The sequence below is a fragment of the Musca domestica genome, unplaced genomic scaffold (assembly GCF_030504385.1).
Source record: "Musca domestica strain aabys unplaced genomic scaffold, Musca_domestica.polishedcontigs.V.1.1 118, whole genome shotgun sequence".
NCBI classification, from domain to species: Eukaryota; Metazoa; Arthropoda; class Insecta; order Diptera; family Muscidae; genus Musca; species Musca domestica.
In genome coordinates, this window is record NW_026712149.1 from 61,966 (window position 1) to 83,328 (window position 21,363).

At 34.8% G+C, this 21,363-nt stretch overlaps 1 protein-coding gene across 7 annotated transcripts in view; it reads right to left on the bottom strand.

Moving 5' to 3' along the window:
* Positions 1 to 20,457, bottom strand: part of LOC105261542 (putative uncharacterized protein DDB_G0286901) — a 76,835-nt gene extending 56,378 nt beyond the window's left edge. For 2 of the 7 annotated variants that reach the window (XM_059132266.1, XM_059132262.1), the window contains exon 1: positions 11,105 to 12,927. In XM_059132266.1, coding sequence (XP_058988249.1) covers positions 11,105 to 12,296 — 1,192 coding nt within the window. In that variant the 5' untranslated portion in view covers positions 12,297 to 12,927. The other 5 variants (XM_059132260.1, XM_059132259.1, XM_059132261.1 and 2 more) reach the window with 5 other exon arrangements.
* Positions 20,458 to 21,363: the final 906 nt, after the last annotated feature.

The following is a 21,363-nucleotide window of genomic DNA, read 5'->3' on the forward strand; positions in this document are numbered from 1 at the left end:
TAGATGAAATTAAACTTTCGTTGAGACTGAAGCTGCAACAACTTTTAGCGCTGTAATCCAGTCTTTGATACCGACGTGCAGGCAGACAGACAGACAATGAGCCAAAGCCAAGCCAAGCCAAGCCAACCAAACAGCCAGTCATCAGTTACACAGTAGCATGCGGAAGCATATTGTCTCGGCTTGTTATTACGTTATGCTGTAGATTCGTATGTCTGTTGTTGTTGTTGTTGCTTACTCTGTCTCAGTTGTTGGTCATTCTGTTTTGCTGTTGTAATTTCTTTTTGGTTATTTATAGCAGCGTTTTCATTTTCATTATGAGTGAAAGTTAAACTTGGTTTGGTGTTGTGTTAGTAGATGAGTGTGTGTGTGTGTATGTACGATGAAAGCTTTTTATTTTAATTTTTGATTTGAGTGATTTTTTTGTTTTAATTCTTAACCTAGGTTTTGAAATGTAATTTCGAGTGTAAAATAAAGCTTATGGCGTAAATTTGTGATACAAAATTCATTGGCTTAAATAGGAATTTCGGTCACATGGATATCATATCCGTATTTTATCCTTAATACCTAATAGGCATTTCGTCAGGGCTTTCATTCCGTTTTTTTTTTTTTTTTTTGATTTTATTTAATTCTTATCGAAAAATAAAACAAAAATTACTTACCACAATCGAAATCTATATGAAATATTGTGAATTGAAAATGAAAACGTTAATAGGATACATACACAAGGACATTCAAAAAAATGTTGGAGCTCGCAAACAATGATCAGAACATGACAAAGCCACAGAAAAAAAGCCAAATATAGTGAACGGATGTTCATTATGCAGAGATGTTGGTTTTTCTTACCTGAAATGACAGAAAAGGAAAATTATTCATTAATTTTTTATTCGACTCTAATAATTTGATATGGTATTTTTTTTTAATTTATTAGAGATATTTTTCAGAAACTTAAAATAAAAATTTTCAAAGACAATTTTTTAAAAAATATGTTTATGCTCTTCTCCATAACGTTGTTCTTCCGTTTGTAACTCTTCGAAATACTCTTGTCGGACCCAGCGAAGTATACACAGGGTCAAATGAAAAAACTGCAATCAACTTCAGAGTGCTGTCACTTCTAAGCCACTCGTCCGACAGCTGTTAAAATTATTCCAGTGACAGTTTATTATATTGTTAACAAGTGTACTAAAGCATTTTGGTGAGCAGTTTCCAGAAAAAAAAAGTTATTCGTGATGGTATTCAAGCGTGATAGTATGATTTCTTTATATTTGGCGGGAAAACCACAAGTGGCTATCGTTAGAGCACTCCAAAATTTAAATTTGAATAAATCTTTTGTATCTCGTACCATCTCTCGTTACCGTGATACTGGTAGAGTAGCTCTACGTCAAGGAAGTGGACGGAAAATAGCAACACCAGCAGAAATGCTTCGAAAAGTATGATCGAAACCCGCGTCGCAGTGGCCAAAAAATGGCTCATGAGCTGAACGTATCGCAATATTCCATTCGGCAAATATTGAAAAAATCAGCTCGGGGTAAAGCCATTTAAATTCTAAAAAGTACAAGAACTTACACCGCAACAGAAAGAGAATATGCTCAAAAGAGCTAAAGAGTTGCTTAGCTTGGCCGAAAGTGGTAATGCCATGGTGATGGTGTGGGTCGCCATAACAGCCGATGGTCGCTCTCCGCTCGTATTAATTATTAATTTAATTAATTATGGTGAAAATATTCTGGAGTTTGTATTAAAGCCTAGGGCACGCAAATATTTTGGCCACAGACCTTGGATTTCCAACAGGACTCAGCACAATCGCACTCAACAGGCGCCGCCCAAGAATGGTTACAAAATGAGGTTCCTCGCTTCATTTCCAGCGCACAATGGCCACCAAAATCTATGGATACCAGTCCGTTGGACTATTGTGTCCGGAGTATTTTAGAAGTCAAGGTTGACATTGAAAAATACAAAAGTGTCGATCACCTCAAGTAAGCGCTTCGCCGGGAATGGGCCAAAATACCGCAGAGTAACATTCGGGCAGAGTGTGACGGTTTCATTGCCCGTTTGAAGGCCATAATTCGTGCCAAAGGTGACCAATTCGAACAAATCTAAACTTATTTTAAAATTTAATGCTATTTCCGACATTTTTTGCTTTCACTTAATAAAATTTAAGAAAAATGTAAAAATTATGGCGTTTGACTTTGTTGCAGTTTTTTTTATCCCACCCTGTATATAAGTCAATTTAACTATGCACGTCTGTGTGTTGTAATCACGCCATATTTTGAATGAATTGTGATAGAAGGCTAAAATTTTGCACACATGTGTATATTTAGCCAGAAGTTAGGTTAAGTTCGTAAATGGACCATTTTAAACCCCCTTACCCCATGTAGCGACACCTCTCAATATTCGATAATTTTAGCTACATTATTCAGCGAAATCTTTTTAAATTTCGTATTGAAAGATCTTAATGGTTACTACAACCTATGACACAAAATTGCGTACTCAGGTCCACATCTTCGTATAGCCCCTATATAGCGATACCTCCAAATATTCGGTATTTTGATGATTTTAAGAGGCATTATAGACTGGAATTGTTCTTAATTTCGTACATAAAGTTGGTAATGGGTACTACAGCCTGTGAGAAAAAATTGCGTACGCAGATCCACGTCTTCGTATGGCCCCCATTTAACGGTGCCACTCAATATTCGGTATTTTGATGATATTAGCGACATTATTTACCGGAATTGTTTCAAATTTCGTATTTGAAATCCGTAACGGATACTACAACCTATGCAGGTGCAAGTCTTCGCATAGCCCCAATTTTATGGTATTTTTATGACATTATCGACATTATTCAACGGAATTGTTTTAAATATCGTATTTGAAGTTTAGAATCGGTACTACAGCCAATGAAAAAAAAAATTACTTATGTAGGTTCTCGTCTTCGTATAGGCCTCATAATACGGTTTTCATTGAAAAAGTATTAAAAGTTCGGTCCGGCCCCACTAAGGTGCGTTTTTACTTGTTTTCCACCAAATCCGTATTTTCCCAGAATCCAGTGATCTTTTGAAAGGATCTGAAGAATGTGGTTGAGACTAATGGTTGTGTGCAATTTGCTTCAATTAGTCTAAATAACATGTTTGATCCTTGATAGTATTCCTAGATAAGTCCACGAGCTATCATTTCTATATATCTCCTTGCTTTTAGCTCACGCACACATACATATATAAATTGATCCCTCCTCAGATACACATTGGTTTCTTTTCAAATCTAATGCCACGACCTACGGCACTAAGTTTCCAATATTCTTAAAAGTTTTGCATAGATAATCTTATGATTTGCGATTTTCTCTAATACAAAGCCAAACCACTTTCGCTTATAAACTATATGTCATAATAGTTTCTTTCTCTAAAACTCATTCAGTTAAAGCTACACAAATAATGGAATATCGCCCATGAATTTCACCTTCACTGATGGCATCATCGTGAACGTCGTTTCGTTTATATTTTTTTTTTTTTTTTTTTACAAAGTTAGAAATTATTTTAAAATATGGAAATAATCGCGGTGATCATCATTTTCATGCTGAACTATTCCACAAAAAAATGATAATTAAGTTGATGATTTTGACACCCACTGAAAAAAGAAAATAATTTGAATTTTTGTTTTATTTTAAAACACAAATGACCTTATGATTCCCTTTACCATTTTAGATAGAATATCATGGAGGAGTAAAAGGGGATAACTAGAGAAAAAGATTGTCCGGATCCGCAAGCTTATGAGGCATTCAGTGACAACTGAGAGAGAGAGAGAGAGAGAGAGACAGGGCGACAGATGTTACTAAGAATGTTACTAATGAACCTATTTTAAAGCAGTCCAACTTCGAGGTCATTATAAATATATTAGATATAAGCTTCGGTTGCCACATGTGGTATGTTTAAGTTTGGTTAGGGGACGATAACTAGACTACAGACTGAGGAGCAAGTGTTGCATGTTTGCTTACCACATAAGAGTTAACTACGCCTGTTTATCACATCCCATTAAAGAATTATAATAATAGGAATGAGTAAATTTCGTTTCGCTCTCTATCTCTCGCTCTCTGTTACACACTAGGCCAAGCAGGTTACTACTTTCTTATAAGTAGTTTTTAAATGAAATATCTTGTAAAAACTTGTGGTCCTTTAGAACTAAATGTCAAATATAGGTGTAAATACAAGAATCAAAAATTATTTGGTATAAAAAGAGATTCAACCGGGAAATTGTTTTCAGCCACTTTGCGGTAGCGATAAAAATTAAATAAAACCAGTAAAGAAAGTCTTAAAGTCTTTTTGATACCCTACACCACTTTGCTAATTTAGTAGAGCTGCGCATAACAATTAAAAGTTTTTATGGGAGAATTAAAACATACATGCTATGATTACAATTATAATTTAAAGTTTATAGGACTAAATATGCCGCAGCATTTGGTGCACAATTAATTTGAAATCGGATAAAAATATATATGGGAGCTATATCCAAATCGGAACCGATCTCGATAAAATTTGGCAAAGATATTTCTGAGCTGTATTTGATATATTTCCCTGAATATCGTTGTTACGGAGTGCATATTACGGCTGTGGGTAACAAATATGACAAATCCAATGAACAGTATATATGGGAGCTATAGCTATATCTGAACCGATCTTCACCAAATTTGACATACTAGCTTCTAGACTCAATTCGATCGTACGTGCCAAATTTCATCCAATTTGGCAAAATATTAGACGTTTGGTGCACAATAAAATGTAAATAGGACGAAGTTATATATGGGAGCTATATCCAAATCTGAACCGATATGGATAAATTTTAGAAAATGTATTTCTGAGTTGTATTTGATATATTTCCCCAAATATTGTTGTTACAGAGTGCATATTACGGCTGCGGAGGACAAAAATAACAAATCGGATGAACAATATATATGGGAGCTATAGCTATATCTGAACCGATTTCGATCAAATTTGGCATACTTATTTTTAGGCCTAATTTGGTTGCATGTGCAAAATTCCATACTATTCGGGCTGATATTACACGTTTGGTGAACAATAAAAGGCAAATCTGACGAAGATATATATGGGAGCTATATCTAAATTTTGACCGATTATCTCCAATTTCAATAGAGTTTGTCCTTGGGCCAAACAAATGATCTGTGCAAAATTTCATCTGAATCGAGCAATAAATGCGACCTGTACTTTGTTTACAAAAATACATGGACAGACGGACGGACATGCATAAATCGACTCAGAATGTGATTCTATGCAGATCATCAAAAGGAACTATGGGTCTATCTCGTTTCCTTTTGCCTGTTACAAACAAATACACAAAGACCCTGACCACCTTGTGGTGTAGGATATAAAAAAAATAACAAGTAAAAAAGCAGTAAGTTCGGTCGGGCCTCCACCATTTGGAACGAATTAGAAATTTTCAAAAAAAAAAAAAATAATAAAATCCATATAAATTCTGTTAAAATCTTAAAAATACCGAATATCGGAAGTTGCCGATATATGGGGGATATATGATATTGTGGACCCACATATATAGGCAAGTCTATGTCTGGGGGTAAAGTACCCACAAATAACTTCCTTTTGTATATTTTCAGACATTTCCATTGGAAAATGTGGCTAAAATCATCAAAATACCGAATATTGGGAGGAATAATTATACGGGGGCTATACGAAAACGTGGACGTTCCAAATATGACATTTGAAACAATACCTCCAGATATCTGAAGGTACTATTATATGGGCCCATTTACGAACTGAACCTACTGCCAAAATACACATGTGTGCAAAATTTTAGCCGTCTATATCAATTCGTCCGAAAGATTGCATGATTGCAATAGGCGGACATCGCTAAACCGATTCTTTTAGGCTGATCCAGAATATATATATATATATATATATATATATATATATATATATATATATATATATATATATACCTTATATGGTCTTTCATGAGTATTTCGAGGACTTACAAACGGTGGAGGGTATAGAAATGATCTTTGAGAATGTTTATATTACCTTGGAATCTAGTTTGTATTGGTGCAAATGAGTTATAGAGAAGTTCCTCAACTGGTTTTTCATCATCCTCGCTTTCACAGTTAACCTCATTGCATGGTTTCCTGTGAGCAAGTTGGGTGGCAAGTCTTGAAATGTTCCGTCAATTTTGTCTATGCAGAGGAGTTGTGCGTTTCAAGTTGTTCTAAAGCCTCTCGTACTTTAATGTGCATCGTGATTCAATTGTATCCTACCTGATCTGCACTTAGTTCACATTTCTTCTTGAAAAGATCCAATTTGAGACTGTGCTGTACAATTGCAATGCAAACACGCAATTTGCGATTTTCTTACCCCTATACTGGCCATTGTTAACATGTCATTAGTACAAATGGTTATTTTAAAACGAAATCGAAAGTATTTAAATTTCTGTTGAAACTGTTAGTTTTTGCCTTTCATGGCATAGTTCAGATCACCAAATGACTAACACTATGACTGTCTGTGTTTTGATGCTATTTTAAGATTCACGTTTAATGGATTACAGGCGAGAAGCCGACGTTATACATACATACGTACATATTGGGTTTGTTGCCTTTTTTTCAATTCTTCTATATTTTCTGTTTGATTTTTCTCACTGCATTTATTTGAATATTTCATTTTGGCTAAAAGTGGTTCAGGCAAGGTGTTTTGCATATCTTCTCCATTCTTCTTAGCTGTAAAAATAAATACAAATTTTTTGCGGGCGTTTGTTTTTTCAGAGAAATGGGAATGATAGCGAGAAAGAAAACAAAAGTTAATATGATTTGAGCCGTAATCGGATATTTTTGAACACTCATTTCCTTATTTTGAAAAAAAAAAAAATAATAGTTTTGTGATGTATCCAGCAACATATTAAAGTATTTGATATTTGATGGCAAAAAGCTCAACATTGTAAAGCTATGATTGAGCAAAGTTTAGGGTCCGTGGTCACATAGTCTTTGATACTAATGTCTTGTTGTTAAACTTTGACTTTGTCTCTAAGGTTAAGCATTTTGCGCATATCATTGTTTTAGCCATATTTATTTAAATTTTTGGGTTTTTTTTTTCTTTGAAGAAAAATAAAAAAACAAATGAAAAGAAAGTTTTTTTCTGTATTCTTTCCATGGGTAAAAGTTGCCATAAAATGCAAATTAATCATAACAAATAAATGTTTATTTGAATTTTTTATTTCAGTTTGTTTTAATGTAGTCAGGTTCAATTCCATTGATGTTGTTGGTTTTATTAAAACACCAAGGCTTAAGGCAGGGAAGATCATGGTTTCCTTTGGTCTTCTGCGTAAGACATCATCCCCAAGCGCTTTTTCACCAGATTCACCAAATGGTAAAATTCGGTTGAATATGAAGAAATCTATTCAATTTTGGGCTAAGATTACATATATGGTGAGTAATAACCGTAAAATCAGATGAAGATGTATATCGAACGTATATAAAAATCTGAACTGATCTCGAAAAAATATGGCAGAAGTATTTTCGAGCAGTATCTAATGTCCGGTATCAAATATCATTGTTGTGGTGTGCATATTACGCATATGAAGGACTTTAAACTACAAATTGGATGAAACATACATATGGCAGCTATAGCTATATCTGAACCATTTTTACCGAAATTTAAAGCACTTGGTTTTGGCTGAATTCCGTCGGAAGTGCCTAAATTCAGTCTATTTGGACTTATATAAGCCTGAAAACGAATAAAGATATATGTGGGAGCTATGTCCAAATCTGAACTGAACTTGACAAAATTTTAAACACTCATTTCTGAGCTCTATCCGATTTCTGATACCAAAGATTATTATTGTGCAGTGCATATTATTATTATTACTTTAACACCAAATCGGATGAAACATGTATATGGGACTTATAGCTATATCTGAACCGATTTTCAAATTTCCAAATTTATTTTTAGGATAAATTTAGCCGGGATTACCAAAATTCATTCTATTTGGGCTGATATTATCCATTTGGTGCACAATTAACCCGAAATCGAAATCGAAGATATATATGGGAGCTATATTCTAATCTGATCTGATCTCAATAAAATTTGACGGAGGTATTTTTGAGCTCCATAAGGTTCATGGTTCCAATTATCATTCTTCTGGAGTGAATATTACGCATGTGAGGGTATTAAAATTCCAAATCGTATCGGATTCTCACCAATTTCAATAGGGTTCGTCCTTGGGCCAACCAAATATTGTTTGGAAACTTCATCTTAATTGAATAATAAATGCGGCCTGCATTTTGTTCACAAAAGTACATGGACAGACGGACTGACATACATAAATCGATAAAGGAAATGATTCTATGAAGATCCTCAAAAGTAACTTTAGGTCTATCTCGCTTCCTTCTCCAAGTTGCAAACGAGCAGAACAATTGTGAAGCCACTTCTAATTCTTACAACAAATTCCAAAATTACTCTCGTTGAACTGATACTTTTAATTACCCTGGTATAGAGTTTACCACTTGGCATTTTTTAAGATTATTATTCTCCAGGAGAGAATATAACCACATAAAAAAACCAAAAGGAACTGATGGATATTGGCAGCCAATTTCGGAACTATGGTCTGCCCTGCTTTACCCCTTACAAAATATTGCAATTTGCTCTCCAATACTTTTTGTGATCATAAAAAAAAACAAATTCATGAAATTAATAAACTGGAATTTAAAACTGACTATCTAAAGACAATTAGAATCTTACCTCTACGCCTAGCCTCGGAAATATTTTATTTTAATCTCAACTTCTTTGAACATAGAAAATGTGATTAAGGCAGATATTTACTACAAATTCTAATTTATGTTTTTTTTTTCCAAAAATCACTCACAGCTTGCCAATTTTATCATTAGCCATTTACAGAGATGCTTCTTTGTGCTAAATCCGAACCAGGAGTTTTTACATTAAACAAATGAAAGTTAGCCCTAAATAGCATTTGGTTTGTATGTGTGTGTGTGTGTGAGTATTCGGCTTTCATACATTTTGTCAATTATGGCAATATGGTAATAATAAAAACAAACAACCATACATTGAACTATGTCCGATGGTCATTTGTTGTGACTTCCGCACACATGTATTCATCCTTCATGAAGATGCATGTAGGAATGAGACCTAATGTAATTGCATTTTTTGCGGGGAGGTTTACGACATTATTTTGGAATATTGGCACCCATTTTGGTAAAAGTAGAATAAAACAAAATTTTTGTATTAGATGGAATTGAATGGCGTTCTGTGAAATGTGACTACCTGATGTGCCTATCGATATCTCTTCATCTCATTACTTTTTTAACATATATTTATTAAAAATGTGTTTGTCCAAGACTGTTTTTGTGGTTTTTCGTTATCTTTGAATTATGATTTCTCCGCTTCGATTAGACTTCTTCTATAACTGCTGCATTTTTAATTTGAAACTTCAAGTTCTCAGCAAAAATGTTTGGAGGTCTGAAATTTAAAAAGAGTTGGATGCTTTTTTCGCTATCTTTGAGCGTTTTGTGCCCAGAGGAAATCTGATCTTTACCATCTTTATAACATATCTATTGTTGATAGAAATATTGATATGTACCAGGTGTGAAAGGAATCGGATATTAATAACGCGTGTTATGAGCTTAATGTGTATTCAAAATTTTGATCTTTTGTGGGGGACTTACCGAAGGAGTGGTCTGATATATCCCATCTTCATAGTAGATCTTATGTTAGTAGAAATAATGGGATGCGTTAAATATGAAGAAAACCCGATGTTTATTTCGGATTTTATAAACGTTTTGGTTATTCAAAACTTTGACCTTTTGTGGGGGAGGTATCAGAACTAGTGGTCCGACCTCTACCAACTTTATAACAGATCTTGTGTTTGTAGAAATATTGAAATGTGCCATCTCTGAATGGAATTGGATGTTAATTTCATGGTTTATGAACTTCATGGATATTTAAATTTTTGACCCTGTTTGGGGGGGAAGGTACCAGAAGGAGTGGACCGATATATTCCATATTCACGTCAGACCTCACCGTGCTCACCAGTCAGACAGACGGACGTCGCTAGATCGACTCCAAATGCCCTGAAACGGACTTGATTCAAAGAGACTTAGGAACTAAAAGCGTTATTTCGATAAGGTATGTTTTGGCCGTATCAAATGATATATATCCTCTCTAGCCATATGGCGGATATGACACTCAAAATAAGCAGTACTTTCTTGGTCAAAAAGAAATCGGCACCGTAAGTCTTGATTCCTGCAATCAAGAAAGCAGCCGAAATGGTAAGAGAAGTGAGAATAGTATAATTTTTCTATACATGTCGATTATCCTCGAAGGCATCGAGAGCCATTAACTCGAGAGTCGTTCTTGACGGCAAGAAAGCCCTTGTTTAAAAACGTGCATTTATTAAGCTTGGGACCCAAGACCTTTTAATATGGTGGGGAATGAAGTGATTCCCAGTCGATTGATCTACAAATCGATGATATAGTCCAACCACCTATGAGCTATTATGTCTGCCGCCTCAAAAAGGCTCTCGTCAAAAAAGCTTTCAGAGGTAGCAGTTGTAAACCGCTCGCAAGGTATATATATTGCCATCCGACAGGCAATCTGAAGAACTTGCTCCCTTATATTAATTAGAAGGTAGGTAAATTGACTGGCCACTACAGTAAAAATTATCTGACCTCAAGGTGGGACAATAGTGCTGTCAAGCAGGTGACATATGCTGTTCGGTGGGTGGCAGATAGAAGAAACTCTAACCTTCTTCTCAGGCGTAGATCTCAAGTTTGTTAAAAGCATATTATGACCAGGTGAACCCTTACATTACTAGATATTTTTAAGCTTCTGGGGTATTTTTTCTAGGATAAACACATATTTCCTTAAAAAATCTAAACAAAGTTAGCAGATCGAGACTATCTACACAGCAAACATTTTGGAGGCCACATGAGCCAACATTGCTCATCATATTTGTATCTTTGATAGTAATTTTTGAATACTACGGAGTACTTATTATCATACGATAATAGTACTTATTATCTACGAACATTTCCTTTATAACATTTCTAAGAAATACTACTCCTTCCCATATTTACTGTGTTGCCTACCTGAGCTTGATGGCTGAAAACGGGACTTTAAACTGTTTATGTGATGATGTTCGCTGGCAATGACTGCTGCCGCAACGGCGTTTGCCACCTGCTGCACTGTATTATTCGCAGCTGCAGCGGCTGCCGAAGCTTCCGCAAATGTCGCTGAGCAGCTACTGTTTATGGCAGAAGAGTTAACGCCGCCGCTAACACCACCACCACCACCTCCTCCACCATTTAAACCAGCACCACCATTGTTATTGCACTGTGTCACTGTGACGCCGTGAGTTGTATCGCTGGAGTTATTACTGGAACTATTGTTGTTGTTAATGCTGCCATTGCTGCTACCGCCACTGCCGGCGGAATTATTGCCGCCATTGTTGGCGTTATAGTTACGCTGATAGTGAGCATTTTCATTGTAGAGTCGTTGATAGCACGATAGTGAGGGTATGGACCAGGAATTATTTGTCTTGTAATGGAAATTACCACTACCGAATATTGAATGTGGATTGGTGGCAACGGCAGCCGCTGCTGCGGCGGCGGCTGCAGCAGCGGCGTTAGCATTGGGATTCGAGGCAGCTAAGTTTTGTTGTAGGGTTTGACTGAGAGCTGCAGAGAGTTGTTGATGATGACTGTGGGAATGGTGTTGGTTTTGATGCTGCTGCTGTTGTTGTTGTTGCTGCTGCTGCTGTTGGTGATGTTGTTGTTGTTGCTGGTGGTGTTGTATTTGTTGCTGCTGCTGTTGCTGTTGGTGGCTTTGCGCTAGGCTTTGGTTATGTAAATGCTGTTGCTGTTGTTGATGGTGATGCTGTTGTTGTTGCTGCTGCTGTTGATGATGAAGTTGCTGTTGTTGTTGTTGATGATGCTGTTGTTGTTGCTGATGATGTTGTTGCTGTTGCTGTAAATGCTGTTGTTGCTGTTGCTGCTGCTGTTGCGTTGGCATATTTTGCCATTGACCACTACTGCTGCCAGTACTTCCACCACTATTTCTAGAGCCACCCAAATTAGTTGATGACTTTGATGAATCATTGCTGCTGACACTGCTGCGAGTATTATCCGCCGACGATCTTTCATTGCCACTATCACTGGCACAATTACCGCCGCCCACTGTTACCGATGACTGGGAATTTAAATGCTGAAAATATTGATTTAGGGCCGCCGTGTTTCCGTGATCCTGGAAAAATCCACTACACTGTGAGGCCTCCGAAGCCATGATGGCCTAAGAGCTTAAGCTCCCTACCGTTTGGACCTCCTACTCTGCTCTCTTTCTTGCCGGTAATTAGTTTGGTAAAGATAGGCGAAAATTTTCTCCAATGAATTACTCAAATATATATCACTCTCACTTGTTTTCGGCTACGGCGCTTTGGCTGTTAAGCGTTTATCGCATTCAGTCCGTTTAGGTATTTAGAACCTTTAACTCGAGAAAATGGTATTTCTTTAAAAGCCACAGAACTTGCAAGAAACCCATGCGTAAGCTTTGCATTTTAATTTGAAATAAATTGAAGTTTAGTTTTTTTTCTGATTCGGAGACACAAAAGAAATTTAACGAATTCGTTAGGATTAGAAACTCACTGAACGCTTTAATTGGCGATTTGACGGTTGTGGATGGGGCTTTTTAAAATTATTTCCAATTTCATTGCTTCCGTGTGTCACACATAAAAAAATTAATGAAATACACAAAAAATAGGTTGGGGGGAAATTCGCTCCAATATCTGAAATTTGGGTGCTCTCATTGCAAATGCGACATTAATATAAGTTTTGAGAATTCGTATTTTTAATAGATAACAAAAAATGAACTTTTACAAGATAACAATGAAGTATATATATATATACTTGTCTGATGGGAATCATGAATGATATATATATATATATATTTTTTTTTTTTTTTGTAATGAGAAAAGCTTAACTTAAAAAACAATATGTTTACATATAAAAAAAAAAAAAATTATATACAAATTAATTAATCGATCACTTGCACCTATGGCGAGATATGTGCGTCATACTTTAATGATATTGCAGTGATCACGTTGCCATACCTTTTCTCGTTAGAATCGCTAATGTCAATATGGGTACGTATGTGTGAGTGAATAGGTGATTGTTTGCATTGCTGAGTACGACAGGGAAATAATTTCATTTTATTTATATGAAAATAATTTCATTTTAAATAACTAAAACAAAGCTACTTTTTTGGTGTACTAATAGACATGTTTTGTTTGCATAAATAATCAATGATTTTAATAATATATTTGAATTTTTGGAAATAATACAAAAAAAATTAAAAAACGGAAATTTTTTAATGGAACAAAAAATATTTTCCGTTTTCAAATATAAAATCTAAATTATTAAGGTATACAAAGTAAAAGAAAATAATTTTGAATATTACACACAACAATTATTATATTATTTAGTAACTCAATGACGCATAAAAGTGAGGAAAATATAATATTTTTTGCGAAAGCAGTTTTAGGATTTATCAAAGAAGTATTTTAAGATTTTAAGAGATACAAAAAAAATTCTCGTTTATTTTGAATCTTTCGTTTTGTTTTTAATTTTATTGAATTATTTTATGTCAAAAATAAAAAGGGAATTCAAGGACATTTGCGCCTAATTTGAAAACTATAGAAACGAGCCAAAAAATGACTCGTTAGCTGAACATATCGCAATATTCCATTCGGCAAATATTGAAAAATTAGCTCGGGTAAAGGCATTGAAAATCTAAAAAGTGAAAGAACTTACACCGCTACAGAAAGAAAATAGACTCAAAAGAGCTAAAGAGTTACTTCGCTTGGCCAACGGTGGTGAACTGTCGAATTTGGTTTTCTACGATGAGAAAACATTCGTTGTCCAGCAGATTGTAAACCAACAAAATGATCGTGTTTACCTGCCAAGGAGGTCAGCTGAAAATGTGAAACCTTCGGTTGGCCACCCGAAACTCAAGCGCCGGTCTTGGTGATGGTGTGGGCCGCCATAACAGCCGATGGTCGCTCTCCGCTCGTATTAATCGATCGTGACATCAGAATAAATGCCGAGTATATTATAGTGAAAATATTCTGGAGGGTGTATTGAAGAAGACCTTGAACATTCAAACAGGACTCAGCACCATCGCACTCAACAGGCGCTGACCAAGATGGGCCACCAAAATCTTCGCATACCAATCCGTTGGCCTATTGTGTCTGAAGTATTTTGGAAAGCAAGGTTGGTACCAAAAAATACTAAAGTGTCGATCACCTTAAGCAAGCGCTTCGCCGGGAATGGGCCAAAATATCACAGAGCAACATTCGGTCAACGTATGGCAGTTTCATTAACCGTTTGAAGGCCATAATTCGTGCCAAAGGTGACCAATTCGAACAAATCTAAACTTATTCTAAAATTTGATGCTATTTTCGACCATTTTTGTTTTCATTCAATAAAATAAAAAAAAATTAAAAATTATGGCGTTTGACTTTGTTGCAGTTTTTTTATCTCACCCTGTAATTGTATAAAAATACTGGAATTTGTCAAACTGAACAAATTATGAATTTTTAGTACTAAAAAGGGCCAAACACGAACTGTTGGAACGAATCTAAAATTTTAATGTGGACTTTTCGCTGAAAAAGTTAGCGGGCTTTTGCTGGTATCTTTTATTGTGCGACATACGGAGGAATACGGCTTATGCGATATAAAATATTACGTTTATCCTATTGTGAAGCGTTGAAAATTGAATGGCCGGTTCTTCGAGCTTATAAAAGGTTCATAACTAGTCTCACATTTCATCCCCTTTCAGAATAATATTAGAAATTCTAAACTCTATGGTAAAATGTAGAATTGTCTACATGCATATTTCCCTATATTTCCTTCTACATCAAAAATTGTCTTTATGGCAAGAAACCGGAAGGTTCCTTGTTTTAAATGTAATTTCGCCAGGAAGGGGTTGTCTTGATTTATTCATCATTTCAATCACCAAAATGGAGTCGTTTTTGCCCGACCAAAACTTATTGTGGAACAACGACTAAATCAGGTGCAAGTTTTGTTTACATCATCACCCATCATCATCTAATGGCAATTTCGGTGAGAATCGTTTGACGTTCTTCAAAATGAATAATCTAACGGGCGGTTGGACCACGTGCAGCTACATTGACTCAACTAGTCTAGATCTGGTGATTGGTATGCCAAAAGTTGGATATAATGGTTTTTATGGCACGAGGAAAGATTTGACACACGTTTCCATTTAGTCATATATTCGAAATTTTTGGAGCTACACCAATGCTTGTGTTATCGATATAAAGGTGATATATTCTACTTCAATTACCAGGATTATCTTTGAAAAACGCCGGGCTTGGACAAAGTTAAGCGAATAAAACGGTGATATGTCAATTATTTCTACTTTAAAATTTCATAGTCCGATGAAATTTGCATCTGGGGATTAATATCTGACCGATCTGACATTACATGAAAAGTAAATTTTCCTATATAAAGGTGGTTTGCGATCATTACTCTGACATGTCTTAAATGTTGAAGCCAAACGATGGTACGACTATTTTTAACAAAAAATATTATAATTTGCAGCATAATTTCATCATTTTTTATGTAAGTTATTATATCTTGCACAAATTCTCTCAATTTTTGAAATATTGTTATTTTTCAAATCAGCAAATAATGAACTAATATTTTTTTTAATTTCATTAATATTGTTGTTGTAAAATCGTCATTAATATTTTTTTTTTTTTAAATTCTAAGTTCTGTACTTAAATCGGATGACTAAACTTAGAAACAAATTTTGCTGGGGTGACATATTTTTATATATTTATTTATTTATTTTTTTTGTATTATATAGGTTCGGCATTCTAACGTTTTTTTAGAGAACTGTAAAATTTAGCTCATGTCTCAATTGAAAGATAATTGGTTTTATCCTCCCGCTATATGGTTGTACATACACTTGAACTGCGTTGGAAAATATTGCAACATCACTTTCAAAATCATGTCACCCAAAACGAACCTCTACTTGGGGCGGATTTTGGTTCAGAGGCCTTTTTTCTTCGAAAATGAGAAAGTATTGGCCGCTACGTTAACGGGCCATGTTGAAAGAATTTTTGCCCACAAAAATGGAAGAGAAGTATATTGAGAACATTTGGTTTCAACAGGATGGCACTACGAGCCACAGAGCCGACGCACAGTGGGGTGAGATCCCCAAAAAACGGAGATTAATTCAGGGAAGCATTCTATCGCTTTGAAATTTTGCTCAGACATTTATATTACCCTTAGTATGTTTGGTATTAAAAGTGGGACATGTCGGTCCACGTTTCGGCAAGGCCCCCATATAGCGTTACTTCTTAATTTTTGGCATTTTGATTGTTTTGTACATAATTCTAAAGCAAATCATGTGTAACTTGACATTTGGAGTTAGGAGTAGATATAATCTATCATTGATAAACAATTTTAAGATTGCTCCACCCCACATTACTGTACCTCCTGATTTTCGATGTTTTGAAGGTTTCGAACAGAACTCTAAACCCATTCATGAGTAACTTGACATTTTGAGTTCAGAACTGTCAGAATCTCTCCCTGCTTAATTTTGTTGACCAAATATAACGGCACTACCAAATTTTAGACGTTTTGAGAAGCGAAAGGGAAATCCACTTTTTTATTGACCCTATATAATGGTTTCAGAGAGAGTTTTTTTACAAACTTATTATTCGATCTTTCATTTTTCAGTTGATAAAAACTAAAAAAATGCCAATATAAAACCACACATAACATAGGTCTCTGTATGGCCCAATGGGTTTAGATCCTCCAAATTGACTGACAATTAAATCTTCATATCTGAAACAGACCAGAGTATATTAAAAAAAAACATGTAACAGATTTTTAAAAAATCATGACTATGGTGTTCTCTTAAATCTCTCTCATTGTTTTAAATTGGATCATCAGTCAAAGTTAAGGGTAAGAAAGGTAACCTCACCACTAATTTTTGAAGAGACTAAATTATTTTTATATAGGTTAGAATAGGATAAAAATACAAATGAAACTGGTTTAAAAAGAACAAAAAAAAAAAAAACAAACAAACAAAGCAGAGAACTAGATCAAAGTACATTCACCGCAAAATCAATTGCCTATTTTCACCATTTTTTAAATTAAACAAGTAAAAAAGTATCGGTCGGCTTTGCCGACAGATGTATACCCTCAGCCCTCTTCACCCTCTATGGAGTGGGTTTTTAAAGAATGGGTCAATATTGTCAATTTCGTATCGGACCTACATAAATATGATATAAATATTATTATAGCAGATGGATATAGGAATTGTAAAGAATCACTGAGTTGTTTCGCAATTTATGACAGATAAAAATATTGAAAAATGTGTCTCTTTGTGGGTGAGGTACCAGAAGTTGTTCGCAGATATATATGATCATCTTCAAAACAGATCTGGTGTTAGCAAAAATAATTTGTATGTGTGAAATTTGAAAAGAGTTTAATCCTTATTTCGCTTTCTTTGAGCGTTATGTTTTTCAAAATTAGATTATTGCTTCCTTTCTGTGCAGAAAATATATATCTCAAATTTTCGACCATTTGTGGTGGAGGTACCATAAAATGTATACCGATATACTTCATCTTAACACCAGAGCTTGGGTTAATATAAATATTGGGATGTGCGCCATTCGAAGACAATCGGACTCATACATCACATGAGAGTTGTAATTATTCAAAATTTTGACCATTTGTGGGGGAGGTACTTGAAGGAGTGAACCGATATTGTCCATTTTTACACCTAACGTAGAACTGATGCAAATATTAGGATTTGCAAAGTGAGAGCAAAATCGGATTATCCTTTCTCTTTCTGTGCAAAAAAAAATATTTGTGGGGGAGGTACCAGAAGGAGTGGACCGATATATTCCATCTTAACACCAGACCTTGGGTTAATATAAATATTGGGATGTGTAAAATTTTAAGACAATCGGACACTTACATCACATTTTATGAGAGTTGTAATTATTCAAAATTTTTACCATTTGTGGGGGAGGTACTTGATGGAGTGGGCCGATATTTTCCATTTTCACACCCGACCTCACACTGACTCAAATATTAAGATTTGCAAAGTTGGAGCAAAATCGGACTATAATTTCTCTTTCTGTGCAAAAATTAAATTTTTTGAAAATTTCGAACTTTTGTGGGGGAGGTACCAGAAGGAGTGGACCGATATTGCCCATCTCCGAACTCGATCTAAGTTTGACAAAAATATTACGATGTACCAAGTTTGGACCAAATTGGATACTCCCTTCGAGAGTTATCGTGCGCACCAGCCAGCCAGACAGACAGACAGACAGACAGACGGACGGACGGACGGACGGACGGACATCGCTAGATCGACTCGAAATGTTCTGAAACGGATTTGGTCCAAAGAGACCTAGGGTCTAAAACCGTTATTTCGACTAGGCACGTTTTGGCCGTATCAAATGATATATACCCTCTGTAGCCATATGGCTGAGGGTATAAAAAAAAAACGGCAAAAAGGCACGAGTTTTTGGTTGATTATGAAAGATGACATTCCATACCAAAATACAAAATTAAAAGTTTAAGACCTTCTCGATATTATTTTTTTAAACTCCATGTACTTTTCGGATATGGCGAAAATATGGTCATATTTTAAATTAATTTTTAAAATATTTTTACATAATTATTTTTTAAACTTTTTTATTCTAAAATACTGATAACTATCTGTAATCGATGTTTCAATTTTAAAATGATCACTTATGATTAGAAAAAAAAAACTAAATTATTGCACTTTAAAAAACCAAAGACAGATTTTTTCCTTCTTCTTTGCCACTATATAATTAAAAAACTAAACAACGTATGACTTGGAAATTTTCGTTACTGAAGTAGAATTTAATGTTCTATAATAGTTTCAAAACATTTAATCCAAAAGACGAATTTAACTTTTGAATTAATCTCCATGTTTTGTGATTTCACCCCGCTGTGCGACGTTACAATGAATTTTCAAAAAAAAAAAAAAAAAAAAAAAAAATTATAATAATCAAAATATGGCCAATATTTGAAAAAAAAAAAAACATTTGTTGAATCACTGAAAGAGGGTCACATTTTCAAAATATTTATATTGGAGTTTTGTTTTCCCTTAATAAAAACGTTTTTTTTTCGAAATTTTAATAATATTACTTAAAATATACAAATCTTATATATATTTTTTCAATATAAAACATATGCTCGATAATACACTTGATAATTTTCAAAATTTATTTCTTATAAAGAGCAGTATTTTTATTTTGCAAACAAAACACGCATATTAGGGAAATGATGCATTTTTGGTGTAACATATACATATTGGTTTTGAGATGAGAAAATTATTTTTTATTTATGAAAAGAGAACACAATAAATAATAACAAAACTGATTTTTTTTTTTTTTTTTTGTTTATCAAACATATAAAAAATAGAATAGAGCATTATTTGAGTGTAAATCCATAACTTTAAGACGTTGAACGGTGCTGAGGGAGAACGGCTTTCAAAACATGTCCCGCAAGACGAAGGTTTGTGTTTTTGAAATCTGTTCGTGAGTAAAATCGGAAACGGAAATAACTTGGTGAAAGCCCGTCATACCGATGGCTAAAAGAAAACGGAAACGATTTTTGTACGATTGTGGAATTCTCTTTAAAGTTTGGTTTTTTTTTTTTTTTTTTGTTCAATATAAGTATTAAAAGTGGATATTTGTGTTGATTTTCTCCCTATTTTTTAAGGGATTTGCATTGCTTTTAGTCACAAAAAGAAATTTTTATTTATTTATTTTTTATCAAAAACTTTTTCACATAATTTCATTTTATGATTTTTTTTTTTATTGCAAGATTTTATTTTCCTCTGTTATGTTTTTTTCTCTTTGTTTTTGTTTAGAAGCTTTTAAATGCTTTATTTAAAATGGTTGTTGCTATTTTTTTCTTGATTTATCATTATTATGAACATATTTTTGCTAGATTCAATTTCTAGCTTATCGGTTCGATGCGCTTCACGTTGAGAATTCTCCGGCCCGTTTAAAGCATTGCGATCAAATGCCAGAAAACCGGCAAACGAATACGTCGTTTCAGTTTTGAGCCATTGCCGTTTGCACTGTCCCATTCAACGTGAGCAGTTCCGGTGATAGGGGGTCGTCGTCGTCAATTCTATGCAGCCAATTGCAGTGGCCAAAGCGAGAGTCGCAGCAGCAGTGACAGCCAGCCAGCCATCCAGCCGCAGCAATAATAACACCAACAAGTATATTGTTTACCTGCAAGGGAAGGGTTGTTTTTCTGTGGGTGGCATTTACTGTGCTGTCCGAGGCTCCTCATTAAGCGGCAACAGCGCTGCTGCACAGATATTTATTTACTTTGTTCTGAGAATGTGAAATCGTATTCACTCTCTTTCTCTCTCTCTCCAGACTTTTTGCTTTATATTTCATATTTTTTTTACTTTTCTAAGGCAAAAGCAAGAAATGTCATAAACAAAAACTATAAAAATAATACAAAAAATCTTAAAAATAGAATTAGGTATGGAAAAATTTCGCAATTGTTTTGGTGTTTGTTGGGCGTTTGGGGGGTGGGTGGCGTTAAAAAACTAAACCCAGATACCTGGTACTAAGCCAAGGCATGAGGTATGAGCATTTACAAACAAATATCTGTTCATTCATACAGAACATCTACTCTCGGTTTCATCAACGGATTGACGTTATGGTTTGATGTTGTTCGCCAGCCTAGACGGCCCCCTTCCCTCTTCCTCCCTCTCTCTATCTTTATGGTACCTTGCAGGCTTTTGATGTGGTGTTGCTATCGTATTGCTGTTGCGCACGTGTAGGCAATTTTTTGTACTTCCAGTATTTTTTTTCCTTTTTTTTGTACTGGCAAGACATGCAGATAGCTAACAAACAAACAACGTGAAAGCCAATTCTGAAAATAGATGTTTGACAGCAAACAAGTTTAAATACACGTGATGTGTCCACTCAATTAACGCTACTTATTAATTTCGTTATAGTTTGGGGTGTATGTGGATTGTGGAAAACCAATACACGATAGAGGGATAAGTATCGCGCTGTGGTCGTTAGGGATTATGTACAGGTAAATTTGTGGTGCATGGAAACCTTTGAAAGGAAATGGGTTTTACAAAAAAAAATTGGTTGAGGCCTGGCTTAGCAAAATTCGTAACAATATGATTATAGAGGGTGAGATAAAAAAAACTGCAACAAAGTCAAACGCCATAGTTTTTAATTTCTTTTTATATTTTAGTGAATGAAAGCAAAAAATGTCAAAAATAGCATCAAATTTTAGAATAA